The sequence below is a fragment of the Castor canadensis genome, chromosome X (genome assembly GCF_047511655.1).
Source record: "Castor canadensis chromosome X, mCasCan1.hap1v2, whole genome shotgun sequence".
Lineage (NCBI taxonomy): Eukaryota > Metazoa > Chordata > Mammalia > Rodentia > Castoridae > Castor > Castor canadensis.
The window spans coordinates 141,383,326-141,397,744 of record NC_133405.1 but is presented as its reverse complement, the minus strand read 5'-3'; the positions used below and the strand labels follow the sequence as shown (position 1 = coordinate 141,397,744).

The 14,419-nt window shown below is 40.7% G+C and overlaps 1 protein-coding gene and 1 pseudogene across 20 annotated transcripts in view; one reads left to right on the top strand and one right to left on the bottom strand.

Moving 5' to 3' along the window:
- LOC141419720 (uncharacterized) overlaps window positions 1-14,419 on the bottom strand; it is a 79,031-nt gene that overhangs the window by 39,761 nt on the left and 24,851 nt on the right. For 11 of the 20 annotated variants that reach the window (XR_012444353.1, XR_012444354.1, XR_012444352.1 and 8 more), the window contains exon 8: window positions 11,774-11,821. Coding sequence is in view for 8 of the 20 variants with exons in the window: in XM_074063196.1 (XP_073919297.1) it covers window positions 11,774-11,821 (48 nt within the window). In the remaining 12 variants the exon portion in view is untranslated. Of the gene's footprint in view, window positions 1-57; window positions 108-6,287; window positions 6,341-8,761; window positions 8,797-11,773; window positions 11,822-14,419 lie in introns of all 20 variants that reach the window. The other 9 variants (XR_012444360.1, XM_074063201.1, XR_012444361.1 and 6 more) reach the window with 6 other exon arrangements.
- Window positions 10,573-10,868, top strand: LOC109675944 (ribosomal biogenesis factor-like; annotated as a pseudogene).

Genomic DNA, 14,419 nt, shown 5'->3' with positions numbered 1-14,419 from the left:
TAAGCACTCTGTTGAGGCATCCCAACCCCGACGTGCACACTGTGCATGCTGGCTTACTGTGAGAAATTCCTGAGATGCATCTGCTGCTCACCAAACTCTCCAGCCCTCTGAAAGTGTACAAAAAAGCAGTCAAATCGAAGCAGTTTGTACCACCTGGGGGAAGCAATGGAGGCTACGGTTGATGCTGAGTGCCTAGCCTCATCTCATAGCTAGCTTCCCTAATCTTAGCAGAGCACAGAGCCACCATCTGGTATTTTCTCCTTGCATCCACAGCTGGATCCACCCAGACTCTCAGGTGGCTGCTTGCTACACCTGTACACGGGAGTGTTCTTTGGGGTTTGGAATGCAAAAAAAGCAGAATCTTCTGCTTTTCCCATCCAAAACGTTTGACAAAGACACCTCCTGCAATGACCTCCCCCCACTTCACCAGCAACCAAGCTGGGAAGTGTTAGCGAACCTTGCACTACCACTGGCTTGCTCCGAGATGCGAAGACATCCCATCTTAAGCCTTATGTTTTTAAACTCTGAGGACTTTTCCTGATGCTTGCTTTTTCCTTTCTTTGTGGCCCCACTTGGGGGATTTTCCCTCTTTCCTACTACTTTGCTCAGTGCTCTTGCAACAGGTACTTACAAGCTACTTTTGCTATTGCAACAGGTACTTACAAGCTACTTTTGCTATTGGCGGGGAGAGGGGGGAGAATGACTCCTTTCCTGGGGTCCATAAACTAACTAAAAGCAGGAGAAAAGCTTGACATCCCTACCTCCATTTTTGTATCTGCCTTTGCTTTGAGACATTCATCTTGCAGCCACCTTAGAATCCAGAAAGGACAGCAACTTTACAAGAAGAGATGGAAGAAACTGACCCCTAGGAAAGGAAGAGACCACCTGCCAGGCAACAATGACTTGCTTATCCTGACCACACTGCTCCCCTCAAGTCACGACAGCAATAGCAACTTCTCCAGAACCCTCCCAAAAAAGATGACCAGGTCACCCCTTGTGACTGTGACTGTTTAACTATGCATGCCACATACCCCCTGCTCTAATGTTTTTTCTATTTGAACCAAAAGTTCATGTCTGTACCAGGAAAATGGGCTGAAGGGTCCCCTGCCACGTGATAAACCTCCTTTCTCTGACCTTCACCATTACTTGTCTCCTCTACTTGGTGTATTGCAGCAACTGGCTGGACCTGACACGTGGAACCTCTGGAGCTTGGGCCAGTGGTCTAAAACCCCAGTTTCACTGTTTTTTAAGGTTCATTATTTCTTTTACAAATCTAAAGCTCCATAGTTCTGGTTTCCATATGGTTTCTGTCTACCGTTTACTGTTTCCCTCCCTTGCTTTTCTAGGTCACCCAACACTCAGAGTCACAAACCTGGTGACTTTGTTTCAGATTAGACTAGCACAGGAAAGCACTGGGTGTCTCTTATCCACCATATTAACAACTGCCCTACAAGTATTTAATATATCTCAGTAAGTACAAAGCTAATCACTACAACAAAATACAAAACCCTCCCAAAACCAAAAGAAATTCTGTATATAAAGTAAGGTGAAAATGTGAACGTCTAGAGAAAAAACATAGCAGACACTACATTATACTTGCAACTGTAAAAGATTTTCACAATACGGAAAAGGAAATTATTAGTTAAGTACAAATGGGATTAACCTACCTATTACAAGAATGCAATTTCCAACATGGCTCACAATGCAAGTCCTAAATGTATCATTTTTCTATGAGGCACATCTGAAATCAAATTACTTAGCAGAGGCAAAAGGATAAAATTGGGAATAGGAATACTAGACTAAACGAGAAAAACAACAGCAATGACATGAGGTCAAGCAGAATTCAAGTCCCCTGAAAGCATTACAACAGATTTTTTTAAAAAGGTGGTTTGTTTGTTTGTTTTTAAAAAAACATGAAAGGCCACAACGCACAGTACTACTCTGACATGTATTAATACTTAGGCGAGAAATAATGTAGCAACATTTTTGTGAAGAAAAATTATGGAATATTCAGGAAGACACATAAACATACAATTTAAAACATTAATGCACTATTTTCATTGCAGACGGACTGAAGGGTAAAACTCAATCAATCTTTCAGGTTAAAGGGGCATGACAACATGGCCAGGCATGGTGTTAAACAACTGGAATCCCAGCTATGTGGGAAGTAGAAAATGGGAAGATTGAAATTCAAGGCCAGCCCAGCCGAAAAAGTTGGCAAGACCCTATATCAAAACACAAGCTAGTGCTGGGGAAAGTGACTGTTTACAGACAGAAGACTGAAACCAGACCATCTCTCACCCTGAATGAAAATCAACTCTAAATGCACAAAAGATCTCAACACTAAGACCTACAACCCTGAAACTACTACAGGAAGACTCTGGAAGATTCATATATTTGTTTTCTGACTAGGACTCCAATTGCCCAGGAAATGAGAGCAAGAATTGTCTAATGGAACTGCATCAAGTTAAAACTTTGCTGCACTTCAAAAAAAAAGAGGTACACCACAGAGTGGGAGAAAATCTTCACCAGCTATTCAACACATAAGGGATTAATACCCAGAATATATAAAGAGCTAAAAACACCAAGTAGCAAAAGAACAAATAATCCAACTTAAAAATGGGCAAATGAAACTATAGACAGCCCTCAGACGAAATTCAAATGGCTAATAAATACAGAAAGGCATGTTCATCATTCTTACTCATAAAGGAACATGCAACTCAAAACTGCACAAAGACTCCATCCGGCCCCAGCCAGATTGGCAATCATTAAGAAAAAGGCATGGCAGTGTCTCAAAATGCTAAAAAACAGCCTTACCTTATGACTCCACCATACCACTCTTGGGCATGTATCCAAAGGAGTGTAAATCACTATACAAGAGAGATACACGTTTATTGCAGCTCCCTTACAATAGCCAAAATGATGGATTCTCTGCTGAATTCTATCAGACCTTTAAAGAAGAACTGATACCAACCCTCCTTAAACTGTTCCATGAAATAGAAAGGGAGGGAAATCTGCCTAACACATTTTATGAAGCCAGTATTACCCTTATCCCAAAACCAGGCAAAGACACCTCCAAAAAGGAGAACTATAGGCCAATCTCCTTAGTGAACACTGACGCAAAAATCCTCAACAAAATAATGGCAAACCAAATTCAACAACACATCAAAAAGATTATTCACCACGACCAAGTAGGCTTCATCCCAGGAAGGCAGGGGTAGTTCAACATACGAAAATCAATAAATGTAATAAGCCACATTAACAGAAGCAAAGATAAAAACCACTTGATCATCTCAATAGATGCAGAAAAAGCCTTTGATAAGATCCAACACCATTTCATGCTAAAAGCTCTAAGAAAACGAGGACCAGAAGGGAAGTACCTCAACATTATAAAAGCGATATATGACAAACCTACAGCCAGCATTATACGTAACGGAGAAAAACTGAAACCATTCCCTCTAAAATCAGGAACCAGACAAGGATGCCCACTATCACCACTCCTATTCAACATAGTACTGGAATTCCTAGCCAGAGCAATTAGGCAAGAAGAAGGAATAAAAGGAATACAAATTGGTAAAGAAACTGTCATGATATCCCTATTTGCAGATGACATGATCCTATACCTTAAAGACCCAAAAAACTCTACTCAGAAGATTCTAGACATCATCAATAGCTATAGCAAGGTACCAGGAAATAAAATCAACATAGAAAACAAAAGATGTGAATGACCTCTACGAGGAAAACTATAAACTTCTGAAGAAAGAGATTGAGGAAGACTATAGAAAGTGGAGAGATCTCCCATGCTCATGGATTGGTAGAATCAACATAGTAAAAATGTCTATACTCCCAAAAGTAATCTACATGTTTAATGCAATTCCCATCAATATTCCAATGACATTCATTAAAGACATTGAAAAATCTACCATGACATTTACATGGAAACACAAGAGGCCACGAATAGCCAAGGCAATACTCAGTCAAAAGAACAATACTGGAGGTATCACGATACCTGACTTCAAACTATATTACAAAGCAATAACAATAAACACAGCATGGTACTGGCACAAAAACAGACATGAAGACCAGTGGAACAGAATAGAGGACCCAGATATGAAGCCACACAACTATAACCAATTTGTCTTTGACAAAGGAGCTAAAAATACACGATGGAGAAATAGCTGCCTCTTCAACAAAAACTGCTGGGAAAACTCGTTAGCAGTCTGCAAAACACTGAAACTAGATCCATGTATATCACCCTATACCAAGATTAACTCAAAATGGATCAAGGATCTTCATATCAGACCACAAACTCTTAAGTTGATAAAGGAAAGAGTAGGAAATACTCTGGAGTTAGTAGGTATAGGTAAGACCTTTCTCAACGAAACCCCAGCAGTGCAGCAACTAAGAGATAGCATAGATAAATGGACCTCATAAAGCTAAAAAGCTTCTGTTCATCAAAAGAAATGGTCTCTAAACTGAAGAGAACACCCACAGAGTGGGAGAAAATATTTGCCAGTAACACATCAGACAAAGGACTGATAACCAGAATATATAGGGAACTTAAAAAACTAAATTCTCCCAGAACTAATGAACCAATAAAGAAAGGGGCAAGTGAACTAAACAGAACTTTCTCAGAAGAAGAAATTCAAATGGCCAGAAAACACATGAAAAAATGCTCACCATCTCTAGCAATAAAGGAAATGCAAATTAAAACCACACTAAGATTCCACCTCACCCCTGTTAGAATAGCCATCATCAGCAACACCACCAACAACAGGTGTTGGCGAGGATGCGGGGAAAAAGGAACCCTCTTACACTGCTGGTGGGAATGCAGACTAGTACAAACACTCTGGAAAAAAATTTGGAGGCTACTTAAAAAGCTGGACATCGATCTACCATTTGATCCAGCAATACCACTCTTGGGGATATACCCAAAAGACTGTGACACAGGTTACTCCAGAGGCACCTGCACACCCATGTTTATTGCGGCACTATTCACAATAGCCAAGTTATGGAAACAGCCAAGATGCCCCACCACTGACGAATGGATTAAGAAAATGTGGTACCTATAAACACTGGAATTTTATGCAGCCATGAAGAAGAACAAAATGTTATCATTCGCTGGTAAATGGATGGAATTGGAGAACATCATTCTGAGTGAGGTTAGCCTGGCCCAAAAGACCAAATATCATATGTTCTCCCTCATATGCGGACATTAGATCAAGGGCAAACACAACAAGGGGATTGGACTTTGAGCACATGATAAAAGCGAGAGCACACAAGGGAGGGGTGAGGATAGGCAAGACACCTAAAAGATTAGCTAGCATTTGTTGCCCTTAACGCAGAGAAACTAAAGCAGATACCTTAAAAGCAACTGAGGCCAATAGGAAAAGGGGACCAGGAACTAGAGAAAAGGTGAGATCAAAAAGAATTAACCTAGAAGGTAACACACACGCACAGGAAATTAATGAGTCAACTCCCCGTATAGCTACCCTTATCTCAACCAGCAAAAAGCCTTGTTCCTTCCTATTATGGCTTATACTCTCTCTACAACAAAATTAGAAATAAGGGCAAAATAGTTTCTGCTGGGTATTGAGGAGCTGGGGGGGAGAGGAGGGGCACAGTGGGTGGTAAGGGAGGGGGTGGGGGCAGGGGGAGAAATGACCCAAGCCTTCTATGCAGATATGAATAATAAAATAATAATAATAAAAAAAGAAAACAATGCAACATGACCACTCCAAGGGTCAGCAGCTCCCCACCAATGGACACTAATGACAGTGAAGTGAATGATGTCCCAGAGAAAGAAATCAAAACAGTGATTACAAGAATGATAAACAAAATTAATGAGGACATGAATATGAACCTGGATGAAATTCCAAGACAACACACATAAACAGCTGGATGAAAAACAAGGAAGACAATGCAGGAAAAGAAAGAGGACTTCAGTAATAATATACACATCCTGACAAAAATCAAGCTGCAATCTGAAAATGAAAAGCTCAAAAATCAAAGGAAAACTTCATCATCAACTGGATCAAACTGAAGGCGGAACATCCAGCATATCACAGCTTGAAGACAGGATGCTGGAAGTAGAGAAAATAAGTCTGGTACTAATACTCAACAGTCCTTACAAGATTCATACAGAAGATTCCTTCCAACACAGACACAAGAAAAGTATTCTTATTTTAAAGCTTTAGGTAAAGAGGGGCTTGTTTATGGTTATGTCCGAGAGATTTTCACTAGAAATACAATACAGGAAATATTACTATCTTTTTTGGCCAACGTACCTGCTTACTTTGCTTCTATGACATTTTTCTCAATATATATGGACATTCTGCTCCTGGGGTTAAAAAAAAAAGAAAAAAATACCAGGACTTCAAGCAAAGACAGACAAGATTAAAACATTCAGACAAAGAAAACAGTTGAAAGGTACAAGTGGGACAGGTAAAACCTCTGGGACACCACTGAAAGAAAGACCGATCTTACAAATTGTGGGCATAGAAGGAGGAGAAGAGGCACAAGGTACAAACTAAAGGTATAGAGCACATATTCACAAAGTAACAGCAGAAACTTCACAAATCTGGGGAACAAGACAGGTCGTCTGAGTATAGGAGGCTTTTAGGATTATAAACAGACAAGTGTTTAAAAAAAAAAAAAAAGAAGAGAAAAACCACCCACAATTTCATACTACAATTAAGTCATTACTTATGTAGAAGGGAAAAATTTTGAAAGCAGCACGAGAGGCACCACATTATATATACAGGCAGACCCTTCAGAAAACAGCACATTTCTCAACAGAAGTGTTAAAAGCCCAAAGGGAATGGGATGATGCATTACAAGCCCTGAAAGGGACTACCTGCTAAGCTGTCCTGCATAAGTGAAGGAGAAATGACAAAGAAAAGCTAAAAGAGCTCACGACCACTAAGGAAGATACTTAAAGGAACCCTACACACAGATGAAAAAGAGAAATGCAGCCAAAAAACACAAGGCAGAATAAAGCTCACTGTACAAGCAGATAAGCAAATGAGCAGGAGAAAAGAATCAAATGCTACAAAACAACGAAGTGGCAGAAATGACTACGTACCTTTCAAAATTAACTCCAAACATTAATGGTTTCAGTATTCCAATCAAAAGTCACAGACTGGTGGGTTAGATTAAAACACAAGCCCCAACCAATTGTTGCCTACAAGAAAGGCACCGCAGTGGAAAACAAACACAGCCTCAAAAGTATGGAAAAAGATATTGCAAAGCACATGGAGAACAAAGGCAAGCTGATACAACAAACTTCAAACCCAAATTACCCAGAAGGTTCATAAACGTCACTTCACACTGACAAAGGAAATGATGCATTAAAAAGAAAACAACTTGTGAAGAATTTGTTTACAAAAAAGATGCACACTGAATGTCAGTGTACCTAATTTCAAAAAACAAATACTTCTGGACATAAAAACACAGGTAAAACACAACACAGTGACAGGGTGACTTCAATATCCACTCTCATTAATATGCATGTCATGCTGACTAAAAAAAAAAAAAGAAAAAATTAGAGATCAGAATTAAATGATGCCCTAGATCATATGGACAGAACAGACATCTAGAAATATTCCACGCAGCAGCCACAGCATACATATTCTACTCAGCAGCCCATGGAAGTTTTTCCAAAATAGGTCATATTTTGGAACATAAACCAAGTCTTAACAAACACAAGAAAGCTAAAATAACATCCTGTATTTTACCAGACCACAATGCAATAAAACTACAAGTTAACAGCAAGAGAAGCTATAAAAAATATACAAACTCCTATACTTTTGAACGATCAGTCATCAAAGAAATCAAGTGAAAATGAAAACACAATTTACCAGAACTTTTGGGACACCACAGAGGCAACACTAAGATGAAACCTTATACCTCGGCGTGCCAACATTTAAAAAATTGGAGAGATCTCAAGTAAGGGACCTAACCACATATTCCAAGCTCTCAGAAAAACAAGAGCAAGAAAAACTCAAATCAGAACGTGGAAAGAAGTAATAAAATTAAGGCAGGAATTTAATGAAATGGAGATTTTTTAAATAATGCAGTCAATGCAGCAAAAGTTGAACTTTTCAGAAGATAAACTAGATAGACAAACCCGTAGCCAAACTAACCCAAAGAAGGAGAGAAATGGCCCAAATTAATAAAATTAGAAATGAAAAGGGGGACATCACAACAAATACCAACAAACTTCAGAGGATCATTAGGGAGCACACTGAAAACCTGCATTCCAGTGCACTGGAAGATATAGGAGGAATACATAAATTTTTAGAGCAATGTGACCTACCAAAATTGTACCAAGACAATATAAATCACCTTAACCAGCTCTACAGTGAACAATGAGATTGAAGTTTCTAACAAAGAAACCTAGGACTTGATGGATTTACTGCTGAGAATTATACCCAGACCATTAAAGAGGAACTAAGACCACTTCTCCTCAAGTTATTCCATAAAACAGAAAGGGAAGGAACATTACCACACTCATTCGTGAAGCCAGTGTCACCTTGATACCCACAGGGAATAAGGTCACAGCAACAACAAAGTAAGTCAGAGACCAACGTCCTTGCTGAACACAGATGCAAACCTTCTCAACAAAATACTTCCAAACGGAATACACTGTCATCAAGATGGCCTCAATCCCAGGGACGCAAGGATGGTTTTGACATACACAACTCAGTAAGAGTAATACAGCATGTAAACAGAATAAAGAACAAAAAAAAAATCATGTCACCTTAGGCTGGAGGAGTGGCTCAAGTGGTAGAGTGCCTGCCTCGCAAGCGTGAAGCCGAGTTCAAAGCCCGGTACCGAGAAAGAAAAAAAAAAAAAAAGTCATCTTCAATAGGCACAGAAAAAAAATCTTTGATAAAACTCACCATGCCTCTATGATAAAAGTCCTCAACAAACTAGGAACAGAAGGAAAATACCTTAACACGATAAAGGGGTAACATCACACTAAATGGAAGAAAAGAAAAACAAACAAACAAACAACAACAACAAAAAGAAAGCATGTCCTCTCACGTTACAGGTAGGAGAGAAAGAAAGGTGCTCATTCTTCCCACTGTGGAAAGATAGTGCTTGAATTCTTAGCCAGAACAATATGGCAAGAGAAAGAAAGAGAAGGGATGAAAGTAGGAAAGATGTCTAATTATCCCTATGTGCAGATGGTATGATCCCAAATATAAGACCAAAAAGCTCTCAGTTTTTAATTAACACTTTCTGCCAAGTAGAAGGATACAAAATTCAATGCAAAAATGTCAGTAGCTTTTGCTTACACCAATAATAAATAGGCTGAGAAAACAAATCAGGAAAACAATCCCACTCACAAAAGCCTCAAAAAAATTAAATACGTAGCAATGACCCAACCTAGAAAGGGGAAAGAGCTCTACACTGAAAACTACAAAGCAGTGAGGCAAGAAATTAAAGAAGATACTAGAAAATAGAAAGAACACCCATGTTCATGGATGGGCAGACTTAATAGTGTGAAAAAGGCTACATGTCAAAATCAAGCTGCAGATTCAGTGTAATCCTTATTAAAATCACAATGTCATGCAGTATTCCCAGAAATTGAAATCAATCCTGCAATTCACATGGGAATGAAAGAGTCCAAACAGCCACCAGATCCTGAGCAAGAAGAGCGACGCTTGAGGTATCATAATACCTGACCTCAAAGTACATCACAGAGCCACAGTAACATTAACAGTATAGTACTGGCCCCAAAAGAGACACAGACCATTGGAACACACCAGAAGATCCACAAACAAGACCACACTGCCAGAGCCATCTGCTTTTCAACAAAGTTGCGCAACCCTTTGCGAAAACTGGAAAAAAAAGACAGCCTCTTCAACAAATGGTGTTGGGAAAACAGCACATCTAAAAGTGAAACAAGACCCCTCTCTCACCCTGTACAAAAAACCAACTCAAAATGAATCAAAGACTGCAATGTAAGGCTCAAAAACCTGAAACTACAATAGGAAAACACAGGAGAAATGCCTGAGCATAGGGTCATAGGCAACCCCTTCTTTTTTTTTTTTTTTTCTTTTGGGTAGCACTGGGGTTTGAATTCAGGGCCCCATGCTTCCTAGCCAGGCACTCTTGCCTCTTGACCCACACCACCAGCCTGGCAACTACCTTCCACGTAAGACTCCAACTGCTCAGGAAATAAAAACAAGTACAGACAAATGGGACGGGCATCACATTAAAATATTCTGTACATCCAAAGAAACCATCACTTCCCGGGAGCATGCTGATGATGGTGTCACTTGGAGCCTGGGCTACTGCATGCAGGGGTTGAAGGTCTGGTGAGAGGTTAATGGAATTTTTCGGTGGTCTGGGTTAAAGCTCGCGGGGGTTAAGGGCGGACTGGGTGGGTTGTGTGCCTTTCTGACCCAGATCAATCATTTGGCTTCAGGCAGCCTTACTAGACAGCAAGCCAAGTGAACCAGCTCAAACCCACGTGCCATTCCTTGGCAGGTTCCAGGTTTTTGCTTCTATTATGAATTTTTCTATTAGGAATTTTCATAATCCTCACTCCAACTAAAGACAATGGCCAAGAACAAACTAAGAGGGCAGAAGTCCTGGAATGTAGTTCACATAGCCAGCCAAAAAAAAACTTTAAGGCTAAAAACAAAACAAAACCAGCTACCATGAATCTTAAGAAGATAAAACATTGGGAATGATGAAAAAAGTTAACAGAATGAATAAAACTTTCGTAAACATACAGAAGGAATTTGCATACTTTTCAAAAGGCCTTTTACTTGAACCTGTGCAGAAAGAGCTGATTCCTTGATAATCCACCAGTTAATGTTGATAAAGCTACAAGATTAATGGCTCAGCTGTAGTATTTCTCCTGAGAGACCAATAAATTAAACGTTTTATATAAAAAAAAAAAAAGGAAAAGAAACAATCAGGGCTGCTGGGTGTGGCTCCTGCAGCGGACTGCCTGCCTAGCGGGCCGAGTTCAAACGCCAGTACCGAGAAGAAAAAAAAAAAAAGGAGGGGGGAGGGTGGGTGGCACAGGTCCGCACAGTATCTCTAGTGTGTGCTGACTTCAATGCCTTCAGATAAATGCCCTGCAGTGGTGGAGCAGGATCATATGCTAGCTCTCTTTTTAGTTTTTTGACAAACCACCCCATGATTTCCAAAGTGGCTTCAATAATTTACACTCCCACCAAAATGTACTGGTATTACTTCCCTGGTCCCCATCCACAGCAGCGTCTGTTTTTGTTTTCCATGAAGTGAGATAAAATCCCAATCATTTTGATTTGCATATCCTTTATGACCAAGGATGTTTAACATTCCTTCTTGTATTTACTGGCAATATGTACTTCTTCTTTTGAGAACTGCCTGTTCAATACACTTGCTCATTTATTAGTCGGGTTATTTCTTGTTCTCTGTTAATGTCTTGGTGTTCTTTCTATATTCTGGATTGGATACTATTCCCTTATCCAATTAATAGCTGGCAAAAAATTTTCTCCCATTCCTTTTTGGTTTCCCTTTTTTCCAGGACTAGGCTTTGAACTCAGGACTCAGGACCTTGCACTTGCTAGGCAAGCGCTCTAACACTTGAGCCACAACCCCAGCCCTTTTGCTCATTTACTATTTTTCAGGTAGGGTCTCACGCCTTCTGGCCCAGGTGGCCTGGACGGTGATCCTCCTGCTTACACACACCTCCCACATAGCTGAGGTGACAGGCGTGCTCCTCCTTCACACTCAAGACTATTTGTTGAGATGGCATCTCACTAACCTTTTGCCACAGCTGCTCTCGAACCACAATCCTCCAGATCTTCTTTGCCTGCCAAATAAATGGTATTACAGGCATGAGCCACCGCACCCAGACTTCTCTCGTTCTTTCAGGCTGTTTCTGTAACCTCTCCCCTTTCATAGTGTTTTGGTCAAAGCTCTGTGTTGGGGTTCGTTGCTTCTTTTCTAAGTCCAAAATTCAATTAATTCTGAATTTCATCTGCATTCTGTCCACTGCCTTACTGTTGCCTTCCCTTACTTTTCCTCACCACAGTCCTCTCCCTCAACCACAAACCTGATGATTCTGTTTCAGGTTCATGGAGACACAGAAAGTCCTTTTGTTTGTTCTGGTATTTCTTGATTTCCTCTGGTCACCAGCACTGTTTCACAGCAGTGCCAATGCAGCCCTTTCTAAATCGCCCACCTTTCCTTGTAGTCACATACCTTAGGCTTTACTTCAGATTCATGGAGATGCAAGACTATGGTGCACGTCTGTCATCGCCATCTTGGAACTTTTTAAATGAAGTAAAGCTTGACAAATTGAAATGTGTATCATAATCCATATTGGCCACTAAGAAAGTAAAGCCAAAATATAGTGTTTTTAAAAAACAACAACAGCAACAACAAAATTAAGATAGTACACACATAAATTATTACAAAGAAAAAAAAACAAGAAGGAACAAAACAGATGAGACATTCGGAAAGCAAATCACAGAATGGTAAGTAGAAATCCAACCACATCAACACCACCGATGATGTGACTGGATTAAACAACACAAAGCAAAGGCAGACTCAATTTTTAGGAAAAGAAGATACAACTATATGATAGCCATAGAGTCAAACTTTAAATTCAAAAGTCCAAACTGGACAAAATAAAAGGATAAAAAGATAAATAATGCTAATGTGAAACATAACAGAACATAATAGAACTTGAGTGAGTAGTCACACGTTATTTTATCTAAGACATAAAAAAAGTGATTGTTTTTTTCATAATGATCAGGAAAATATAACAATTAAGAACGTACATGCACTGAACAACAAGGCCCCAAAACATATGAAGCAAAACTCAGAGAATGGAAGGGGCATAGCCACTTCGACAATAATTGTTGAGTACTTATCTGATCAACTATCAGTGATTGACAGAACACGTACAGAGAAAATTAGGAAATACATTGGGAGTAATCCAAGATGGCTGAACAGACAACCAGCACTCACCTCTTCCATCACACACACAAAACCAAACAGTCAAGGGGTACAAATGACTATACCCCTTGAGGTGAATGATCATGGCATAACTCTAGAAATCAGCAAGGGAGAGACTGGCACCTTTTAAAATGGAGAGTCCTGGAACAGTTTAACAAGAGAAACAAAATACCTCATCATCTACCACCTCGATTCCACAGCCTAGGGAGAAAGGAGTCTCCCCTCTGTCGGAGAAAGTGAGTGGATGAGTGTCCCAGTAAACTCTCATCAGTGTGGATGTTCACAGTCTCACCTACCGGAAAATTCAAATACCTCACAGGCATCAACCCACTGACATAAGTAATCTGAAGTCTACACCTCATCCTTGCCTTGAAAAGAATTTTCACGTAATTTCCCGTGAAGCCCCAGGGTGCTACACCCAGGAACCATTTTAAGAAGGAGACTACTGTCCAAATTTGGTTTGCTCCAGTAGTTTAAAAGAAAAATCCCTGCATATCCCCAGTCTCTTGTACTCCACAGACATTCCAATGCACTTGTCTGGGGGGAGGCTGCCTCACAAACCCTAGCAGCACAACAGTAATTTTAACTCCCTGGGTGTCCTGCAGTGTAGGCCACAGACATTACAACGTGGAGGGAAAAGGAGGGCACTACCCTTGAGAACCAGAAAAAATGGTGGGCTTGCCCTCTGAGACCAAGAGAATGGCCAGCTACGTGTGGATTTCTGCTGATGCTACAACTGAAGGCAGATGTAGCATCAAGACGTAGCATCAAGGAGACTGAAGGTCTCCTTGCCCCTCCCCCTGCACCACCCTCAGGTGCCAGTTCCTGACAGGACATGGTTCCCATCACTACCAACACACTTGAGCTTGTGGAGGCAGACCTGAGACCCTCTTATTGCTCTGGCTGTAGACCCACTGCTGAGTGCACAGAGCTAGAGGGGCTGAGTTCACCTACGCCTGGTTCTGTTTGAGGTCCTGCTCCCAGGTGGCCACTACCACGGTAGCAGCAGAGAATACCACAACTCCTGCTGCCACTGACCTACACAGTTCCTGCCACTGTTTCTGACCGTGGGCGGCTAACAGGACTATATGTGAACACCAGGAAGAGGGCGCTGTATTTCCTGCCACACAGGTCTCCATGCCCTATCTGGGGACCAACCCTAATGATTTGGTCATAGGAGAATCCCTGAGACTGCTATTAACCATAGTAGTGTTGCCAGTGCCACAGGCACCTGCTAATTGAAGAGCTAGCCTCAAATGTGCCTGGGGAAATTAAGGTAACATGATAGGGCTAAAACACACCCACTGTAACAGCAGCCACACAGGGTGCACCCAGACACCCATACCAACTGCTGTCTGCACCACATCTACCAGAACTGCTAGAATATCTCCTCTCCTGGATGTCGCACAGGAACAGTGGGTCTTTGAAGCTGCAGTATGTATTTGCT